Genomic DNA, 22,807 nt, shown 5'->3' on the forward strand with positions numbered 1-22,807 from the left:
TCATTTGAATTTTCATACATTCATCCCTTGGGCAATGCCGTTGTCGCAGTTTAAGTCTGGATGCTTGAAAATAGATAATCCAGTCTCTAAATGTTTATTTTTTAAATTAAATTTTATTATTAAAACAACTCCCAAAATCCATCAACAACATGGAGAGAGTGGGGAATTTGGTAAATGGACAGGTTTATTATATGGCACTCTTTTCCAAAGCCTGAATGCTTTCTGTCTAACATTCACTCTCCAGTGAACAATGAATATATTTATATATGAGCCTTGTTTGGAATAAATGCTAGCTAACTAAGTGTTGCTTGTGGATTTTATCTTCAAACATTTTAAGCTGTATTCTGCCAAATATCTTTTAAAATTCATTTTGTTTGTGCTGCTCAATTCCTGGACAAACAACGTGGACAAACAAATCCCCTTCAGCCTGACCTGAGCTGGGTCTGGCCTCTACACAAAATGCAGTTCAAAGACTCCAAAGAAAAGTTTTTTGTTTTGAGTTTGGGAACAGGATCAGTTGTGTTTAGATTCAGTTTCTTGTCTCCTCGAGTAAATCAGAATCATTCACTCAACTTTCCTGGAGGTGGTCCCTCTTTTGTTGTGGATCTGATAATTGTTCCCCAAACAATGGAGGAAGGAGTGAGGTGTGTGTAAGGTGGGTGGAGAAGGATGGAGAGGAGGGATGGAGAGAGACTGAAGGGCTGGAGGAGAGGAAAGTGGAGCCAAGGAGGTGGAGCGAGATTAGGGTGAGAGGCAAGACTTTAGCCAGCTTCCTCTGTGGAAAGAAGGAAACAAGAAGAGCACAGAGGAACAACACAAGAAAGACAACTCTGGAATGAATCAACATGTTAAAATTGACTAATAACAATGAAAAATAACTTATATATGATTAAATTAGTGGACAGTCTGTTACATTTTGAAAATGAGCACTTGGAATGGCTTAATACTGATTTATTAAATGATACAGCATATAAACAGCATATATTAAATATATACACAGCCCTCTGAATTCATTCAGCAAACATGAAACAACATGTTACAATGTAATTGGTGAGGGTTCTGTCCTGTTATGAATTAATGGACCTGGTGAAACCCATCTTTGCTATTTGGTATCAAAATAAAAAATACAAATCATAAATGAATAAAACAGCAAACAGTCTAAGTGTAGCTGTCTGTCTTCAGTGGGAAACAAAGGATTTAGAGCTGCAAGACAGAAAGACTAGCTTCTTTAGAGATGGAAAAATGTTGTTAGTTTCAGTGTTTTGATGCAATTTGTTGACAATAAGTGCAAAATGCTGTCTCTTCCATCCTTTAATTTCCCTTTCTGCAGAAATCCTGCATCTTTAAGCATACAAGGGCTTGCCACTTCTGAGTGAAGGCATGCTGGCAGCTGAAATAATGTTAGGTCATGGCCAGTCATGCCCACTAAGTTTTCTGGCATCCTGGTTCTGATAGGTAACCTGCCAACATGAGTCATGCGTCATGAGCCAGCATACTCCGAGTGCCAGTCCCACGCCCAACTGGGAGGGTTGTATTAAAAAAAAAAAAAAAAATCTAATTCTTTCCCTGATCAAATACGAGGATAATCAGGAAGAGTATAAGAGAAGGATAGTTGAAGTTGAACGGTTTTGAAGAGAGGCAAGGTTGCCGTGGTTTGGACATGGGGGAAGAGTGGATATATTGGACAAAATTCATGCAAGAGAAGTGAAGTGGATGGTGTGACAGAAGACGATGATAGGAACAGGGGGAGGTACATGATCTGCTGTGGGGACTCCTAAAGTGAGCAGCTGAAAGAAGAAGAGCTTGAAGGTCCTTGAGCAGATGGGAGAATAGCTCCTCCAAACATTTTCAAACTCTGAGCACTCTGAACGGAGCTGAGTTCTTAGTTCTTCAGCAAAAACCCAACAACATCACTTTTCCTTTATTTTTAAGCTGCTTTGTTTGACTGCCAAAGCAAGTCATCCTAACTTCATCTAACCTCGACCTTTGTGTTGTCTCAAAACTATGCATTGATGTGTGCTTTAGGACTAAACATCTCTACTTTGGTCTCGTCACTCCACAGGACATTATTCCAGAGGTCTAAGAAGTAGCTTTCTAATGGAAACCCTTCCAAACAAGTCATACTCTGTCTTTTTCTACTTTGAATCTCATGACTTTAATATTTCAAATTCTGACTGAGGACTATAAAGTATTGCAACAACGTTTTGGCAGCAAACTGCCAAAACTTCTGTTGTTACAGGGGTTTTTACATTTGCTTATGATCAGTTAATCAAGTGTGTTTTGTTAGCTGCACTTGGCTGCTGCTTACACTCTTAACTCCTTTGTAACAGTTTAAGGTTTTGCTTGGTTTTTCACAGAACTGCAAAGAGTCCTGTGAAAACAGTTGCAGCGTTAAGACGGATCAACTCAGCCTGGCAATAGAAAACTTAAGATATGGGTACGATAATAGAGTGGCATCTGCTTTTGCTGACTTTTTTGCAGGGTGTTGTCACTTCCTCTGTGCTCATGTCAAAAATCTTGTGACATTATTTGGCTGGGGAGGGGGGGGGGGGGGGTAAATGGTAGGGCTTAACAGAGTTGAAAGCAAATTGGAGGTATGCAAATACTGGAATTTTATAGTGGAGTTAAACAATATGCATAATAATACAGTAGCACTAAAATTTCAGTGGTTATTAAATTTCGTATAGATCTGACGTTCAGTTAAATTAAGTTTCTTTAATTTCTTTAATTTCTTTCCAAATTAAAGAAATTTATTGAATTTATTTTTATATTTATCTTACAGTGAGAAAGCGCTTGTTTTTACCGATTGATGGCTTTAAAATGCATTTTGAGGTTTCCTGCAACTGAGAATCTTTGAAGTATGTTTGGAGGATTTGAAGGGCACCGCATTCAGAGAATCATCCGTGTATAGAGTGGTAGCCTTTGGAGGTGGAAAATGGAGCCCCCATATAGGAGCCCACAAGTGCGCTTCCTTGAAATTTGAGAAGGTTTTATCCAGTTTGAGGCTAGATTTTTTTTTTTTAAGTCAATGTTTTTTTTGCCAGGTAGCCCACAAATTCAGCTCTTACTGTGGTGATTGCAAAGGCAGGAAAGGACTCTTGTTACTCATTATAAAAAACATGTAAAGCATGTTAAAGGACAACATAAAAACAGCTGGCTTTATGATTTACATATTAAAGGGCAAACTTATTTATCCAAAAGCATTTTAGATAAATAAACATAAGATCACTTTGCTCTTATGTTTTGAAGGATGTTAGTTAAAAAGTTTCAAACACACAGAAACCCGGATAAACTGATGTGGAACTCCTAAACTAATCATTATGTGAAACTGTATAAAACGGTCATTGATCTGAGTTGTCATGGAGTCTTTATTTGTGGGTTAAACATTTTTTAAGAGGAACAAGTTTCCACACAAAGTTTGATAAAGAACCTTGAAACTGAATAAGTTAAAAAAAAAAATAGAAAAACATGTAGAACAAGTTAAAACCAAAGAAAACAGGTGAATGTATGTTTCACATATTGAAAGAGGAAGGATAAAGTCCTGTTTTGTAGTCAAAACAATTTGAATCCTTAATTTTCTCTTTGTCCCTTATGTTTTAAAAGACAATACACAGTTTCAAACACACGGAAACATGTGAGAACAATGAAGAACAAACTTCTGAATTAACCATTATGTGAAACTGTGTGAAAGTTCATTGATTTGAGTTGCTGCGGAGTCGTTAAATAAGAAGCTGAAGTGACTGCTGTTACTCATTAAAACTGAACAAAACACGTACAGCAGGTGCATTCACATTTCACTTATTACATATTAAAAGAGGAAGGGTAAAGTCTTGAGTCTCTGTGTAAATGTTTGTTGATTTGTGGTGTTGTGGAGTTTCTATGATACCAGGAACATGTTTCTATTAAAGAATACATGCCGGGTTATTTCAATTTGGTGGCTGTGGCTGCCACTGAGGACAGATGGAGCTGTGCTGTAGTACAGTTCATGTCATCAGTTGCAGATATGTTATAGTTTAGAAGCTGATGCTGAACAGTTTGGCCTTACAGTTGACTTGAATGACAGTTCTGATCTATGCAGAGCCTAAAGTAATGTAATTAAACATATGAAGTGTCAAAACTGCTGTGCAAAAGCTCTATTCTTGGTACTTTGTTTTGCCAAAACATAAGAAAGAGGAGTGAAGATGATTCATCTAAATTACTGCACAAATGTTACAGTTTAAAGTTCCCATTTGAACCCACTTATTTGGAATTACCAAGCCTGAACCATTCAGATAAGACAGGATGGGTCTTTGCTGTCACGTTGTTTACTCCAAATTCTAGCCCAATCTTCTAAATGTTTTGGGATTCAGAAGATACGTTTTCCAACCTTCTGATGTCCAATTTTAAATCCGTGCAAACTGTTGCCTCCGATTCCTGTTCAGCTCACAGGAATGGAACTTGTTCAGGTTTTCTGCTGCTGTAGTCCATCTGCTTCAAGGTTCAATGTGATTTTTGTGCACACCCCTGTTGTAACAAGTGATTTACTGTTGCCTTCCTATCAGCCCAAAGCAGCCTGGCTATTCTTTTCTGACTTCTGGCAGCAACACGGTATTTTCACCCTGAGAACTGCTGCTGACTGGATATTTTCTCTCTTTTGGACCATTTTCTAGAAGCCCAAGAGGAGATGGTGGTGCAGGAAAATCCCAGTAAATCAGCAATTACTGTTCAATTCAGTTTAATTTAAATAGGAGCCAACTCAAAGGTCTTTATGTTGTAAGGCAGAGAACCTACAATAGAAATTTCTGAAATACTCAGACCAGCTAGTCAACACACCAGATTCAAAGTCACTTTAATCACCTTTCTTCCCCGTTCTGAAGCTCAGTCTGAATGTCAGAAGACCGTCTTGACCATGTATACATGCTTAAATGCACTGAGGTGGTGTCTTATCACTGGATGATTAGATATTTGCATTAACGCACAATTGAACAGGTGTACCTAACAAAGTGGCTGGTGAGTGCATACCCAGTGGCTAATTGCTATTTGTGTCTGAGCAGTTTTTAATGTCATTTTCTGATAATATGTCCTGCTGGACTGAACCAAGGACTGAACCAAAAAATTGCAATCTAGCAACAAAAATCTTCATCTGAAATGTATATTTTCTGATCTTTATTTCTTAAACACATTCACATTCATATGACTGACAATAACGTTTATCTCAAAGGCACGGGTGTTTTAAACGATGGAGGGAAAAACGCTAAACTAGACCTTCATCGTGGTAAACTTTTCCCCCCTTTGCTTTTAAAAGGTAAAAAAATTACACTCATTGTGTATTAGCTCCCCTTGCTCTGTAATGTGGAGAGAGAAGCTGCTATATTGCTGGAGATTCTACGGTTTCTCTCACAGTCTTTGAAGATGATGGAGACAGAAAACAGTACAACCATCTTGTCAGAATGGACTAAGGTCTTTTGTTTCACATTCTGTTGTTGGTGGTAGTGTTGGTGAAGGCAGCTTCATTCATTTCTGTGTCCGAGTCTTAAAAGCGCGTTGAACAGATGATCTCAGGCAGAGACGTTTGGTCTTTAGCTGATTTCATGTCATCCTTCTGGGGTGGCTTGAAGGCACATGGCCACCTGAATCTGGAAGCAGATGAAAAGAGCTGTGTCAGTACGGCTGATTCTTTGTGGCTTTTTTTTTTTTTTTTGCCTTTTTTGTTTTATATGGAAAACACCAATATTTTCTACATATTGCTAGGTCCATATATATTTGGACACTGACAAGTTCTATTTTTTTACTGTTTTCTGAAACATGTTCCAAATATAGTTATATAATAGACATGGACATAATGTATAAACTCTCAGCTTTCATTTATGGGTATCCACATTCAAATTGGGTGAAGGGTTTAAGGGTTTCAGCTATTTAACAGGTGCTACCCTCTTTTTTAAAGGGACGAAAAGTAATTGGAGCCTTTGCTCAAAGGCTATTTCATTATGTCATTATCAATTAAGTAGATAAAACGCCCATCTGAGAAATTGCTAGAAAGACAGAAAGTGGTAAACAGTGGTGGATGATCGCAGGATTGTGTTAAAATGCTTTCGTTCCTCACATTTGCAATGCTTTGTTCAGCCCATTGAATTAAAAATGAAAGTCTGCACTTCATCTGCATCTGAGTTGTTTCATTTACAAACCTATTGTGGTAATGTACAGAACATTAGCGCTTCAAATATGCCCCTGAAAACAGAACACAACCCTCAGTAAGAGCAGTCATAAGGTTGGACAGACTTACCTCTGAATTGCTTGCATCTGATCGATGGTGTCGGGAAGCGGCTCTCTAAAGGTCTCCGGAAGAAAAAAGCAGAGCACGACACTGACAAGTGAGAGAGAACCCACAAGCATCCACGGCAGGAACTCGTAGAACACAGCTGCGGACAAGACCAAAGCAGATTATACAAGATTAGTGAAGTCAGTCTTTGTCTGCTACAGACTGCATCACTAACCTGCAGGTCAGTTTACTAAGTTTAGAGACAGGTAGCTAAGCATTAAGGTTGTTGTTGTTTTTTAACTTATTTTCAACACACCAAGACTTCCCTTAAAGATAATCTGAACCCAAATATCTCACCCAGCTGCAGTAGGTATGGGGAAATAGAGGATCCCACTCTGGAGAGCATGGCACAGGATGACATCACTGTATTTCTGATGACTGTGGGAGAGAGCTCTCCAGTGAACATGTACAAAATGCTCGTGCCAACCAGAACACCAAATTTACCCAGCAGCACCAGGAACAGGGTGAGAGCTGGATGGCCTGGAGGGAGGGGAAAGAGCGTAAGCTTTTGAGGATGGAAACAAATTATTTAGAAACACTAACCAATAGTCAAAGAGCCTTCCCTCTCTTAAATGCCAGGCCAGATTTTCTATATATGTTATTTTCCAACAGCAGCATGCAGGTTGCAAACATTTAAGGCATATTTTACACATATTTTATAAATGCCCATGCTATACTATTGTTTGATCTGTGATTTTTGTCTGTTTTTTGGGGGTTATCATGCATAATAAAGCTTTTGAAGCTATAAATGACATGTTATTGTCGCGAAGTGAAAATCATAGTACACACACTTTTAGAAGGAGTACTAGGAGTATAAATGCACTATAACTTGGTCATTTTAGCCAGGTAGTTGGTGGTTGCTAGGCAAAATGTTGATGTCATAATATCTGATATAGATAAGAGCCTTTAAAGGCTTGCAGTGTACCTGTGTGTCAGTTTTGTGTATTATCTGATGAAGAGTGTTTTCGAGCACTACTGGCATATTGGCCCAGAGATGAACTTGTGACCTGTCCAGTCCTGCTTCTCACCAAAAAAGGCTCTTAAGAAAATCAAAGTTACTCTGGGGCTTGGCCAGACAAACAATTATGGGTTCAAAATATTTATTGTTTAGATGAATTAATGATTATGTTCACAAAGAGAGTGAGAAAAGTGCAACGGGGGGAGTACTAGATTATAGTGGTCTCACTCACTGTGCAGAGTGACCTGGATGAGGAAGAGTGCTAGCGCCCCCAGCAGGGAGAAGCTGATAAAAGACAGGCGGCGGGAAAGCCTGCATGCACTTAGCCAGCTGACAGTGTATGCTGGTAGCTCAACAGCTGACAGCAAGAAGTAATTCAGGAAGGGGTTGCCATAGAGTGTAGACATATTGAATGACAACCCAGAATAGGTCACATGTGTAGAAAGCCTGCAAACAACAAGAGAAAAAATTTAAAAAAAAAAGAGAGAGAAATTAAATCCTGTTAGCATCACTGAGACGCTGTAATGTCGAATATATCAATAAACCAAAACGTCGGTGACGTAGAAACTTGTCCAGCTCACAATCTATCGCTATTCACAGGTTATGATTATTAAAACAGCAAATGTGATGTGAACCTTGACAACAATTTGCATGAAGACCCATTAGATCAGGGACGGCCACATACAGCCACATTGATCTGAACTGGGATGAACCAGGGAAGCACCTCTTTTGGTCAGTTCTGTACTAGTTCTGAAAAAACAGGAATTTCTCTATGTTTTGATTGTTATTGTTTACCTATTACTTAATTACTTGGGTGTTGTACGAATGACAACAGGGGGTGTCTCTTATCAGTAGAGAAAAATTGTAAAACTTAAAATACAGTTAAAAGTCCAAAATGTCTGCCATCATTCACATTTTATAAAGTCATCCAATGGGCCACATTGTAGTCTTTGCAGTGCCAATTCTGGCTCTGAGGCCTTATGTTTGACACCCCAGAATTAGATGTTCATTATATGTAAGTTTAGTTAAATTCTGAACAATTCTGTAGGAGGAGGAGTGAGTCTTGTGAATTCTTGAGGGGCAACTGGATGGATGATGGATGCTTCATTACAGGATGAGCAATAGCAGGGTCCGTCGGCTGGAATAGCTAAAACTGCAAAAAAATCAAGTTTTCATGAGAATGGCACTAAAGGAAAGGTCACTGACTGTTCAAAGGGTTCAAAATACATCCTGATGATGTCAGCATGTCCAAAGAGATGTTGGCGGCCACAGAAGTCACTAGTAATGTCCTCCCTAGTAACCTTTAAAACATGGATTACTTCCTTTTAATGTTCTTGCTCCGGAATAATGAAACTATCAATTATGCTATACTGTAGTTAGCAAGAAATCAGTTCCTGAGAGCACCTGCAGAGGAGAAGGTTCAACTCACCAGAGAAACCAAAGTATGAGTGTGACACTTCGAATGCTTTTGGCCTTTAGGAGGTCCAGGAAATTGAGGGTCTCAGCCTTCTTGCTATCAGACTGTTGAACCTACAGTGACAGAGAAACGTCATTGCAGTGGCCACAATAGTTTACAGTGTGGAACAAAGTTGATGTCAGAAGCCCTTACATTTGCAGAGAGGAAGATAACAGGAGGAGCTTCCACTCCGTTCTCCAGAGCCGCTGACCTTAACAAGCGTTCTGCTTCTTGCAAACGGCCTTTAGACACTAGCCAGCGAGGAGACTCTGGAATCAGCCTGGTGGACAGACAGACACAAATCTAGATTGTCTGCAGTTCATCAGTCAAGTCATCACTTAGGTGAAAACACATCTACCTGAGTAGATGGAGACAGTGTTAATTATTCATTAAGTTGCTGTTGAAATATATAAGTTCAGATTTTATCTCAGAACAATAAGAACACCTGTAAAATTAGTGAAAATGTACTCCAAATAGGTGTAGATGGCATAGTCACGCTAAAGAAAGGTATAAAGTTTCACTTCAAACACGCATTTAGTGTTTGCTTAGTTGATCCACAGCAGAAATACAACATCCATGCTGAAAATAAATGAGCAGGAATGTGTGCTAGACGTCAGCGGGTTTGTCTTGAGTCTACAATCCTGTTTGCAGTATTCATGATCAGGATCTGAGCTGGGGCAATGAGGGTCCACTCCTTTGGTAGATAATGTGATCAGAAGGTCACATTCATTATAATATTTGCAGCCGAGTGTGAAGTGGCTGGGATGACTGAGACCATGCTTCAGTTCCATTTTGGTGGTTGTTTGTCTTCAAACTAACTATTGCTTTCTTTGGGTATTTCTCAATCTAGAATACAAGTGATGGGAACATGGACTATGAGATGGACAAGTGCATTTGTGTGGGCTCACTTGTAAAATGTGTGTTATGTCAGGTCTTTGTAGTGAACAGAGAGTGGAGCCAGAAGACTTTGGTTTACCAGTTTATCTATGTTTGCACCTTCAACTATGAAAACAAGTGTGACTGAAAGAATGGGTAAGAATACAAACACACCAAACCCATTTTCTGAACTTTAAAGGGTTTGCCCCCTTTAATGATCTCATACAGCAAAATCCAGTTTTGCAGAAATGAGCATCTAACATGGCCTTCTAGGCATGCCCAGCATGAAGGAGACCTAGAGAGATTACATATCTCTTTTGTCTCAGGTTCCCCCAACAAGGAAGCAAAAGGACATCTGGATAAGTGGAAGAAAGTGATGGATGGATGGATGGATGGATGACGAACAGACACTAAGGTACACATTTAGCTTAATGTTGGTGTTAAGCATCAGTGTTGGACAATCGTACATGTTTTCGGTCAGAAAGAAAAATCTCATGATAGGCAATGAAAATGACCTAAAATACTTTTTACACTGAAGCGCATTTACACAAATTCCTCAACATTCTGTCTATCGCACACTCTCCATTAAGTCTAACTCTGAAAATGTCACCAGCAAAAAAAAATCTTGATAGTGTAGTGAGGTCATTTTACCACCAGAGGGGGAGGCTGGCCAGCCCAGGCACGGCCATTAACAGCGACAGGTGTTTCCAGTTTCTGAGCAAGTAGGCAGTAGCAGGAAGCAGCATCATACCAAATACATACATGAAAGGTAAACACATGCTGGCGTAGAGAACTCTAGATGAGCCAGCGAGGATCTCTGAACCTGTGGAGAAATTTCACAAGAGTGCAGAAGTTGTTTTTGTTTTTTGTTTTTGTCTGTCCCGTTTGGCTCTTTTGCCATCAGAATTATTGTCTAAAGGCGAAGAAAGATGCCCAACGGATTTACTTTACCAAATGGACCATCCCAGCCTTGCCGTAATGGTCTATTTGATTCACTTTTTATTGTTTATTTTATTTTATTTTCACTTGCTAAATACGGGACAGATTTGATTGGGGAAAAGAAAGGGGAGAAAGAAAGAGGGAAAGAAAAACAGCGGGGAAGAGGGACGTGGATAAAGGGCAAAAAACAAAAACCAACAAAATAAGCAGACAAAAAATACATGTCACGGCGGGGTGCGCCGGTGTGAAGAATGAGGTAGACCCAAGAGCAGACACGGTGGAGACAGAACTAGGTTTCCAAAATAAGGCAAGCCTTTATCGTGGCTGAAGGCATAACAAAAACACTAGGGAACACTGAAACTGGGAAAACTAAGAAGACAGAGAACACTGTGTAATCTAAAAAGGCTAAGACACTCTGTGAAGGAACTATGGAAAAACTATAAACACAGAGTAACTAAGCAGGCTATGAAACACAGTGTCACAATAGGGGAAACTACAATAATACAAGATGAGGATAACAGACGATCTGACACTGACACAAAGACACACTGGGCTTAAATACACTGAGGAAGTCATCAAGGAATTAGAGACAGAAGGGGAACACAGCTGGGAGGAATAAGACCTAATGAGACAGGGGGAACAAAGCTAGAAACTCTGACATAAGACAGGAACATGAACCTTCAGAGTAAAACAGGAAACAGGACACCACTAAACAAAAACGCAGACATGACACTGAGAGACAGACTAGACACTGGAATAAACATGAGAACAAAAAACCTACGAACTAATCCCTAAACAAGAATAACTGAAATATAGAGTCATAATCATCATTATCATCATAATAAGAAAAGAATCCAAAATGCAAAAACACACCAAAATATAACAACTCAAAATACTGGGTCAAACTGACCCAGAACCATGACAATACATATATCAATCACCTGGATCACCTGTTGAGAAAGAAAAAAGAGAAAACAAGCAGAAGAAAAAAAAGAGCAACATAATAAACAACATCACGATGATCTATGGGAATATAACAGTAAATACTAAATATTAAACATTATTGTGCAGCACGTAAGATCGACAGCGCACAGTGTGCTTTGAGGTAGGAACCAAAAAGGGTGTAGTTTGTATGTGTGAGCACCCGTGTGTACACCTGTGAGCATGAGCGCGCTTGTTTTTAAAAGGTTCCCTCATGTAATGATCTGCTAGAGGGTGTGGGGGGGCCACAGCCCCGTCCACCAGCGCATGAAGCAGGTATGGAGGAGATCAAAACTCCAGACATCCAGAGGCCCCCGGAACACAAGAGACCAACAGAGGGGCAGCTGCGCCACTATCCCAGAAAGAGCTGAGGAGAACCCCAGATGAGGGGTCACTCAGCAGCCGTGGAGCAGAAGCCAGGGGGGGGGGGGGGTTTGCAGTGACGTGCCTGTGAGCTCCGCCGGCAGCCAGTTGTGCCAGAGTGACCGAGCCCCAGGCCGAGAGGCAGAAGTTGTTGATTAAAAGGTTTATTTTTCAATGAGATTTGATTAAGAAAGCAGCAGTACAGCATGCAGCCAGTGGAAAGTAGTATCCTGAAAACAAGAGAACACACTTACCCAATACAAACAGAACTATGTAGCTGGTGAGCTGACCCATGCCAACCATGAAGAAAAGCACAGCGAAGACGGCCCAGGACTGAGCAAATTTCAAAGCAAGGCTGAAGATACTAAGTGTGGCAATCGCACCAAAGAGAACAGGCTTCCTGCCAAACCTTTAGCACAAATACAACAAAAGCGCAATCAGCCACATGAGCACATATGTTCTTCTTTTTATATATTTATGTTTTTGGTTTTTTAAAAGGAATAAAGCATTAGCAGCTAGCATGACCACTATCCAAGAACGCAACATATTTTATTTAGTACAGTGTGAGCTAGCTCACAGCTAACTAGCAGACTTGTTTTAATGAAAAACATTGCATTTATGCTAACTTTAGAGACTTTAGAGACTATAACGTTAGAGAATTGTTGAACTGTAAATTTACCGGTCAGATAGCTGTCCAGAGAGGAAACAGCCACAAAGTCCTCCCAGAAAGTAGATGAGAGAGGTCAGTGGCTGTTTCCACCGGTTGCCACACACAAGGTTAAACTAGAAGACAAGGAAAACATATAGATATCTTGGCGTCATTCTAGACCCAACATTATCCTTCAAGAGTCACATAAATAAAGAGTCCCAGGTACTTAAATTTAATAATGGAAATTTTAATCATATACGTAATAATTTAAATATGAATGTTGCAAAAACTTATTTTTACTCAATGATCATCTCTCATATGGACTATTGTTTGACGTCCTGGTCACTTGCTTGTCCAACAACACTTAAAACTATTGAAAACATTTATAAAAGAAGTTTAAAACTACTTGACAAAAAACCGACTTCCCACCACCACTGTCATGTGTTAAAAAAACATAAATTACTGAACTTCAATAACTTAGTGAAACTTAAAAGAGTGTGTTTAATATATAAAGTCTTACACTCCCTTGCTCCACCACCACTAAAGCAGTTCATTAGGCATAAAGAAAGCTCAGACAGGACCACTCGAGCTACAATCTGAGGAGACTTGTTTATACCCCACAGACGGACAGCATTTGGGCAGAACGTCCTCTCTGTCAAGGGAGGCCATCTGTGGAACAGTCGTCCTCAACCAGTTAGAGAATGCTCTACACTCAATTTGTTTAAGGCAAAGGTTAAAAACGGGTTATGGACAAATCAAGTGTGTGATCATGTATGAGTTGTATAGTTTTAATGTTTTATTTGGGAACAGAATGGTGTGTATGTGTAAGTTTGGTGATGGAGTTTTTATTATGAATGAATGATGAATTTTTATGAATTATTATGTCTATTTTTTTTTTATGTTTAAGGACAACAGATGGAAATTAGCCTTTGGCTATAATCTGGTATGTTTACATTCATGTCTTTTTTTTTTTTTTTACATTTATGTTCATTAACATGCACTGTCCTAAATAAATAAATAAAATAAAATAGATATTCTGAAGCAGGCATAAAAGCATAAAATATCGAACGCGTACACTGGAATATAAAGCAAACAGGCGAATGTAACCTGCAACTGGAAGGGGACTCAGCAAGCTCGCAGGCCACTGCTCGGTCTCACAGTTATACAGAGCACTACTTTCTGTCTTCCAGCTGTCCCTGTGCAGACTGTTAGCTTCATTAGCATCCATGTTGCTTTGTTTAGATGGGTTTGTAACATCAGTTTTTCTCTGTCCTGATTTTACTCCTCAGGCTGTTTGATTTCTTATTCCTGTCACTGTTTGTATGACCACAAGTGGCATAAGGCTAAGCTAACTTTAGAGGGTTTCCTCAAGCAAAAGCTTCTCATAAATCACTGTGTGGTAAAGGATTCGATGTTGCCTTTACTGACTCATCATCTACATCGCCTAGTTGCCCTGATCTATGTCTCCTGCCTGTTTTCTTGGCTGACTGTTTGCCCGATGTTTTGCTTTCAGGTAACTTTTATTGGCTGAAACTGTCTGTTTGAAGTCGTCTCTTTGGAACCATTATTTGTATCCTGACTTTGTTCAAATCACTGTGTGGGCTTAACACACCACAAAAATAAAATTCAAATATTGTAATTTACACGTAAATTTACTAAGCCATCCTATTTATTTATTTATGTATGTTTGCCTTTATTTATTTATTCTATGTTCCATCGATGGAGTTGCTCCTCCTATCCTATCTGCAGTCATTTGAGGCAAACCATCAACTGGCGGCTATTGTAACAAGCTCCAGCTGGTTTTACAAACAGAAGCTGGCCAAATCATTAAATCCAGTTATTATAGTTCTATATTTTCTAGTTCGTTTTCATGTTGATTTCATTTAGACTTTTCAAAATTGTTTTTATTGTTCGAGCATTTTTAGTTTTAGGTAGTTTTTTTTTTCTTGGTTTCTGTCTCAGTTTTAGTCTTTTCAGTTATTATTGTACACTGAAAAAAAGGGACTGGCCATCTCTTGGATTTATGTAAGCATCTTGCATGTATTTAACACAATTGCCTCGTGTTTTAAAGTTAAATGTAACTATATAGTGTAAAAACTACATGATATGCAGAAAGGGTGTATTAAATTGTTCATATCATGTTCAGGTGAAGTAAGTCAATAAGATAGCAACGTTAAATCTCGTGAAACCACGCGTGATTTCATCTCGCGGGCTTTGGATCGTGGTTTAAAAAAGGCATCCATCTCAGTCAAGTCGAGCAGCCAACTCTACGTTTTTGGTATGTCTTGATTTTTTGAATTAATATTTACCATATTTCAGCCAAATGTAGTTAAACGTCTAGAGTGTCGCCATGTAACATGCTAAAAAAGAGCCGTTAGCTTATTTGCTGTTTTATCTGTTGTCAAAGAATTGGCGCTTTTTCATTTGAATTTGTCTTTGGCACAAGAGCCGTAATATCACATTAAACCTAATTACGAGGCACTCATAACATAATTTGGTTTTCTGTGTGAATAGATTTGTCAACTGACTCTTCAGTTACATTGTGTATTTACTGCACCATGGTGTTAGTGAGATTTTGGACATTGAACAGCTTTAGCTAATATCATCAGCGGCATTATGCTACCTTACATCCCTACCCCTCCTGGCCTCACCTGCTGTCCTTTTGCTTTTGTTTTTGTTTTTTTTGCTGCACGTTGAGAGACGACCTCTATTCTGCATTTCACCAGGAGTCAGCTGATGGATTGTGGGTTCAAGGTGTTATGGTAAGAAAGTATATTCTATTTTCGTTTCTGTAACTTAATTATAATAGGTTTTTTATAATTATTAGGTGCATGCATACTCACCCTATTAATACAACTGAGAAATCCAAAATCTGCCATAGGTTTAACTTATACCTGTATGTATTGCCAGAAAGGTGATTACTGGACTCGCATTAATGCACACTTGAACTGAAATGAGGTTGTAACTTGTGGGTTGTTGGGTTGCAAATCAGAAACAAACATCTTTGGATTTTTTTTAATCCCATAAGATCTGGAAACACAGTTTTTATTCAACAAAACATTACTGATTATTAACCAAGCACAGTGCCTGCTGTTATTTCAAAATAATTTTATGTCATTTCAGATAAAATGCAGCATTCCAGTGCATCCCAACCATGCCTTTACAGTCAAGGTTTCTGACGGAGCTGAGTTTCTCTCTGACAGTCTGCTGAAAGTGTTTGCAAAGTGATCGGGGGAACAGGGCACAAAGCTAAAGGATGTAGCTGCCATTATGACAGTAAGAACTTTAAAATTCTTTAACTACAAAGTGTATATGTATTGCATTAGGTCAGTAAAATTTTTATGCTACATCCATTGAAACAGTCAACTATTACCTGTGAGTAATGATTCCACTAAAAGGATGCCATAATTTTCGTCATGCATTTACTGGCCCACTGAGAAAAAATTATCTTTTTTTAAAAATAAATGTTCTGGAAACTATATATCCATAAAGTTGATGTCAAACAGGAACTTTTGATATTGCTTTGTAGATGCTGGTGTTGCATGTTGACTGGTTTAAAAAGTCAAGAGTTTTTGTCTGGGATCATTTTCTTCTGTGCTACTGAAAAGTTCACAAATCTCTGTTTTCTTTGTTATAATAGTCAAGGATGACATTAATGCTCGAAGGGAGTCCCTCATCAAAGTGCTCCGCATCTGTGTGAAAGACAATTGCAACATCTTGGTGCAGGAGTTCATGGTGAGTGTTTTATGAGTAGATTGTGGATTTGCAACCTTTAAAAATGCATTTAGTTATCCACTTGATCCTCATTGGACTGGTTAGGACCAGTAGTCCTCTTTAATAATTTGAAGTTCACATGAGGCCTGGTAGTGAACTCGGCCGCCGGCCCTTGAGGCCCCACCCCCACCCCTGTATTAGGGGTCACATCAGTGTGAAAAAACTTTAAATTTGTCATTCTAATGAACAAAGGAAAATCCCACCAGTATTTACATTAGCTTTTGTTTGAAAAAAAAAAAAAAAAAAAGACCAACTGACCAACAGCTAACCAAATTGTGGGGCTGAAAGTCTAAATTCTAACATCTTCTGAGTGACATAGCCTGGATTTCTGATGGGCCGGTGTCTTTCTAACAAAAACTAATGTAAAGCATTTGAAATTATTATGTTTTTCACTCTCTCTTAGAAACTCTGTTAGACCATGAATGGCAGCATGGCAGGCCACTCTTTGGCTATAGCTATTTACTATGTTGCTTGCATTGGTTTAAATTACTCTAACATTAGAACTGGTAGATTCAAAAGAGATGAGTTTAAAAAGGAATCTTAAAGAAATGTTTTGTGTTTAACCAGGACTTGACTGAGGCCACTGCACAGATTGAGAAAACCACAATGAACATCTGTCTCCAGAGATGCGCCAGGCAATGACTTTTCTGATGTTGTTCTTCAAGATCTGGATAACGTGACCTTTGCAGTAGCCATGCTGTTTGGACCTTTTTTATTCCTTCAACATGAGTTACCCATCACAACTCTGCTACACTTTTGAGGTGATTCAAAGGGTGGTAATGGAGTTGGATGCAACTCAGCTCTCAAGAAAAGCTCACAACTAAGACAAAACTGCTCCTGCAACGAAGCTCACTGTTATGCATGTGAGGTGACCAGCTCTAGGTGAGAGGACATTTAAATCTCACACTTGTTCTGCTGCATTTTTGAAGCTCAATTCCAGGAACGGATCGCAGGGTTCATTTTTATATACTCTGCAACTGCCATGAGGACGAGCTGTTTTTTGTTGTTGTTTGTTTTTCCTTTTGCTCTGTACAAGTTCTGTTTGTCTGTTTGGCAGCATTTTTAAATTTCTCTTTGTATTTTTTCTTTCTTTTACTAGTGAAGAGATGTAGCGTGAACAGTTATACAGTCTAAATATCCCATATGGGTCGTGTGAAATGGTATTTTCAGTTTCATTCAGTTGAAGTAAAGAACGTTGAATATTTCTAAGTGTGCTGTTTTGAACCAAGATGTCACAGTATGATCAGTGCTGTAATTTTTGACAGTCACTGTATCAATGTTATTTTTGCGTCTCTTGAATAAAGTTTTTGACCTGCAAGTGCTAATTTCTTTAGTTATTGGGGTAAAATGGGTAGTGTTAATAGGAAGGTGTTTGCCAATTCAGTAACCTAATTTAATGTTAATGGAAACTAACATTACCTCAAATTGTTTAGTTATAATTGTTGTTTAACTGAATCTTGATGTCAGAGGCCTTAAATAGAATGTTTTGTATTGTTCTTTCCCAACATTTTTCAAAAGAAACAGTCTAATTTCTTTGCTGCGATTGATTCCAGAGAACACGGAAGAACTGACATTATTTAACTGTTGATTTATATAGATTCAGTAGAGGAGTAATGTCAGTTTAATTCTTTACCTACTGCAGTGAAATTAGACATGTTGTTTTGAAAGGTTACTGGTGGATGCCAGCAACCATCTTGGAAGAGAACAATACAATCTGTTATAAGGCCTCCATTTGAAAATTGTGTATTTGATACTAGAATATAATAGCAAAATGTAATTTGAAGATAACATGTAGTATTTAAGTGACCAAGTAGTATTGGGTAAAAGTTATTGAATCGTGTTGGGATAACGTGAGAAAATTGTGAAGGATTAAAATATTCCAAGAGCTCAAATTACTTCATCAAAACATGTTTAAGTCACATTTTATCAACACAAATTGCACAAGTTTATTGAACATGAATAAATTGTGTTAATTTAACTCAATTGTTTAAGTTGCTGCCAAAGCAAAACATCTGTGTGCAACAAATGTCCACCATTGAATTAAGTAAATCCAACAACATATTTTTTTCAGTGTATAGAGGGCATATGTAAAGGGCAAGATTTAGAAAAATGATTACAAATGTTTCAATAAAAACAGAGAACTGTTTGAAAACAGTCTTGAAGACATCCAGAGTCTCAATAAACATGTCCATGACTACTGCATCAGGCAAGTTTTAAATAACAAACTAAGATAAAACTAAGATTTTTTTTATTTTAGTTCATTTTCCAAATTCACAAAATCGTTTCAGTTTTAATCTTTTCGTTTAAATTGCTATTTTTATTTTAGTTAACTAAAATGTTTGTTTTTTTTACCCTTCCAGTTTTAGTTTGTTGTTACATTTTAGTTAACTGTTATAACCTCGGGACAGATTGCATCCCAGCTAAATGTGCTCCAATATAAACACTAATACAAAATAGTGAGGGGGACACTTGACTTTAACAGTGAAAATGGGGGGGAAACGAAGTATATATATATATATATATATATATATATATATACACATATTATTTAACCAGGAAGTCCTTTGTGATCCAGGGAGATTTGGATCTGAACAATATCATTTAGACAGTAACAGTACCTCAGTGACTACAGTCGACTCGTAGTGCTCTGTGCTGTAGATCCATCCATCTTTGCACTCCTCCTGCTTCAGGCTGGACAGCATGACCCCTGCGCTTGCTCCGAGTGCAGAATAGTTGTAGATCTGGCCTAGGTTGGGTCTGATTCCCAGCTCAGACAGGTTTTGCACCAGGTCCAGCTCATACCGGCTACAACTGCTTCTTTCCAGCTGCCCGGCCACCTGTTGAGCAGGAAACAATATATTTGTTATTGCCAACTTGCACTGCAGCAGCAGGGAGGTGACATGTGCCAGAGCAGGCTACATCGGTTCAGGTTAGACCAGTTCTGACAAAAGTGAGGATCACAGCTGGATCCAGAGCACCGATATAAAGTAAAGTTTCACATTGCCTTCACATTGTGTGTGTATATATATATATATACACACACACACACACACAATGTGAATGCTTAAACTTTTATTGTTAAATTGTTATTATTTTCTTTCCTCTACATTTATGCATCAGCACAATTTCAATTATTGTCTGGTGTGACATAACAGCAACAGCAGCCACACGCCCCTGCTGTAGTTTTTCATTGTTTTACTGTGAGAGATCTGAGCGCTCCGTCCACCCTTGTCTCATTGCTGATAACAGTTTTCATTGAGAACAGCTGAGAACGAAATCTTGCATGTGTAGCTTCTTAAATATCAGTTTCACTGCTTTGCGAACAATAGTTACTTTACCTCCTCTGTGCTGATATGTGTGTGGGAGTTGAAGAAAAATGAACAAACGTGAGGACAACATGTTACTGACAAAGTAACCGTCATGAGCTTGTGCAGTGCAAGAGACCAGCAGGGGTAAATGACTTGGATATTTTGTTGCAGATTTAGGTGAGCTGACTGTTTTAGTGCGAGGCTCTCTCACGCTTATATTACAACAAAGTAATTCAACTACAGCTGCAAACAGCAGAGGAGCAGTGGGCAGAATAAAGGGCTTTTGTCATGTTTGTTAGCAGCAACCATCAGACCCACAACAACTGTGTAAACAGGTAAAATTCATCTGCACTGACAGAAATGACACAGATGACTATAAAGATTGTGTGTGAATGAGTGATTGTTTTTGACTACTCTGTGAATTACATCCAGAATCATTCAGTTCTTACCTGCAGTGGGATGCTGGCCTGCATCCAGTCCTGGCTCAGGTTCCTGTGTGCTGGGATGTAACACTGGTGTGGGGGGGTAGCCAGCAGAAAGATGACAGACAGGATGTTGTACCCGGCAGGAAGACAGGTGACACACAGCAAAAAGAAGACTTTCATCTGAAACCGGCCCCACGTCCCAAGAAATGAGATGGATGCCTCATAATCCTGCATTTTACTGGCCTCTGTTGTATTCTAGTTCACTCTGCTTGTTACTTCTCAGCCTTTAGTGTATTGTCACTGAAGAAATTCAGTCACAAATGATTAAAAAAACATTAATACTGTCACAATAATGTGCATACAAGTGGTAAAAAAAAATACCAATAAGGAGGCCAAATTAAAATATGTGCAAATCACTTGTGTTGCGTCAAAGAGAAAAAATCTTCAGCTACTGCTGCATTGAGTGCAATATATCGTGGCTGACTTGATAGAGTTATTGTCAGTGTAGTATCAGTGTCAGCTTCCGTCTGGAGGAGCTCGCTGCTGCTTCAAAACTTTTATCCCTGGCAAGAAAAAAGAACTCCACCTCTAACTCCTCTCATTCTCCTCCTTAAAAATCTGACTTCACATTGAAGCTACTCATGACAACTCATCATACCAGAGAGAGAGAGAGAGAGAAAGCAGGCAGCTGAGGAAGAGACAAAGTGCCTGTTTTACAGGTGAAAGGTCTAAGCAGAGCGAGTGCAGCATTTAGACAGTTGCAATTTATTCTTTTTTTTTTTTTTAATCAGGTTCTTTGGTTCAGGACATTCAATTTGAAATAATAAAAAAACACACTACATTAACTCTCTGAGCACTAGGTTATTATCAGTGATGATCCTGACTCTAACCATGTTTTATCAAATTTGTAATTTGTTGTTGCTACTTTTTGTGTGTCTCCAAGTACAGGGTTAGGGTTTCGCCTATTGTCATCAAACCAGATGACTTACAGTGCCAGATGGTCCCTTTGAGTAGGTTGTTTTTAAGATTAACTGTAAATATTACGTAAAAAAAAAAAAGAGAGAAGTTGAACGATTTAATGACTCTGGTGTTTGTCAGTCCACAGTAAAGCTGCTGATTGCTGTTCTTCATAGATGCCCTGCAATGTTACCGAACAGTAACATTGATGAACCTCAGAAACATGTGGCACAGTTTGAATTTGCAACAGAACATCTGTTCTCTTCAACATGTTTTCTTCAACACTTCTGGGATTCATTGTTCTAAAGCAAGATGCCCACACATCCCAACACAACAAATCAGGTCCTGAGGACCATCGCTGGAGCAATCAGAAAACACAAGCAATCCAAACAGTGACAAATGACCATCTGCAGGCATCCTGACCTCAGCAAGAGCCTGGCAGGTATCGGTCAACCTCGAACAGCAGCTGAAGTTCCCTGATCACCCTGCAACCAGACGTTTTTGTCTGGTTTCATCTGTCTGAATCAGATGAGCAATCCGTGTTTCTGGAGCTTGTGCAAAGCTGCTGAAAGAAAGCTCTCCAAGGACACTGGACTGATCACCAGCTGTGAGTAGACAGGATGGTGAGCCAGGTATCTGCTGGTGGAAGCTGGGTGCAGGGGTTTTATGGTCCATTCTCATGGCCTTCAGAAGTTTGGGCATTAAAGTAGAGAGGAAGATGTCTCCAGACAGATGTTTGGACACAAACCCAAGTTTGGATGAAAGAAGTCACTGTGTCCCAACACCATATTATGGAACAAGTGCATTATATGAGGTTGGGTGATTCAACAGGATACAGGAGAACCTCAAGAACCAAACATGTTAATCAACAAAATTGTTAAATAAAAAAAAAAGAAGAGGAAGATAAGATGTTCAGCAAGCACTAGGACGCTTCATGCAGAATGTCTGTTTTACACACTAGCTCCACTACCAGGATCTGAATTGGCAGTTCTTCTAGGCTAAACGCCTTGCTGTCATGTAGACAAACCAAGCTCAGAAAACAGACACTAAAGCCTCTTCATGATTTTATATTTTTTGTATATTTGTATATATCTGTACAAACATTTTTGTCATCTGATGTGTTCATCAGACAGTGAATGTTAGAAAGAAAGCACTCAGGTTTTGTCAATGGATTTTGGGAGGTGTTTTAATAATAAAAATTTAAAAATAAACCTTTAGAGGCTGACTTATCTGTTTTCAAACATCCAGACCTGAACTTTGACAACGGCATTGCCCAGTGGATGAGTGTATGAAAATTCAAATGAGCAGGTGCATTCAGATGGAACAGTCTTTAACCCACCAAAGTCCATCCATTTGCATTTGAGCTAGTCTGCCTCCTACGTGCTGTACCCAGCAGCACCCTCACCTAAACCAAACAGAGTGGTATCTCTGCTGTGTGAGAAAGGGCAACTTCAGGATGATGTCCTGACTTCATTCACCTGACGCTGAGTTTACGTGCCAAAACAACTTATGTTTGATCAGCGACGAAAGCAGGAAATTAAAGTGCCTACAAGCACATATTGATGATCATTAGATCATGCCTATGTCAAAATGTTTTTTAAATAGCTTAGTTCAAGTATCTGATTTCATGTTGCACAATCAAAAGAAAACAGATGGACTCTACTGTTGGAAAAAACTGCAGGGAGAGTAAAACCACTCTGCTGACCCACGTGAGTTAGCTTTCAGCAGGACTGTTTTACACAGTGCTGCTTTAAAGCATCATGACTAACATAGGTATATATAACAAAAACATTTGGTCATAATTCAGTGTTGCGTAGGGTCTG

At 38.9% G+C, this 22,807-nt stretch overlaps 1 protein-coding gene and 1 long non-coding RNA gene across 2 annotated transcripts; one reads left to right on the forward strand and one right to left on the reverse strand.

Moving 5' to 3' along the window:
* Positions 1-3,342: 3,342 nt before the first annotated feature.
* On the reverse strand, positions 3,343-20,565 carry LOC147311235 (solute carrier family 22 member 4-like). The gene is made up of 11 exons (XM_086266384.1): positions 20,052-20,565; positions 18,913-19,131; positions 12,551-12,654; positions 12,126-12,280; positions 10,240-10,411; positions 8,866-8,992; positions 8,686-8,786; positions 7,489-7,703; positions 6,596-6,778; positions 6,263-6,398; positions 3,343-5,615 (listed from the first exon to the last, which is right to left on the reverse strand). Exons 1-11 carry the CDS (start codon positions 20,259-20,261, stop codon positions 5,513-5,515), a joined length of 1,725 nt encoding a protein of 574 aa, XP_086122510.1. The 5' UTR covers positions 20,262-20,565; the 3' UTR covers positions 3,343-5,512.
* Positions 14,509-18,630, forward strand: LOC147311236 (uncharacterized). Its single transcript, XR_015125333.1, has 6 exons — positions 14,509-14,545; positions 14,667-14,798; positions 15,247-15,282; positions 15,644-15,796; positions 16,161-16,255; positions 16,862-18,630. It is a non-coding gene; the product is annotated as an uncharacterized LOC147311236 (long non-coding RNA).
* Positions 20,566-22,807: the final 2,242 nt, after the last annotated feature.

Source organism: Aulonocara sp. 'chitande type north' Nkhata Bay, linkage group LG16 (assembly GCF_057382095.1).
Source record: "Aulonocara sp. 'chitande type north' Nkhata Bay isolate Kocher_YH1m ecotype deep benthic linkage group LG16, A_spYH_male_GT1.1, whole genome shotgun sequence".
NCBI classification, from domain to species: Eukaryota; Metazoa; Chordata; class Actinopteri; order Cichliformes; family Cichlidae; genus Aulonocara; species Aulonocara sp. 'chitande type north' Nkhata Bay.

Bases quoted from the DNA above. Each gene is read 5' to 3' on its own strand.
- LOC147311235 (XM_086266384.1), bottom strand. From the start codon at position 20,261: ATGCAGGATTATGAGGCATCCATCTCATTTCTTGGGACGTGGGGCCGG. The intron at 19,132-20,051 runs GTAAGAACTGAA...CCTGCTCAACAG, and splicing joins AGGCCAGCATCCCACTGCAG to GTGGCCGGGCAGCTGGAAAG. The intron at 6,399-6,595 runs GTGAGATATTTG...TCTTGTCCGCAG, and splicing joins CCCATACCTACTGCAGCTGG to CTGTGTTCTACGAGTTCCTG.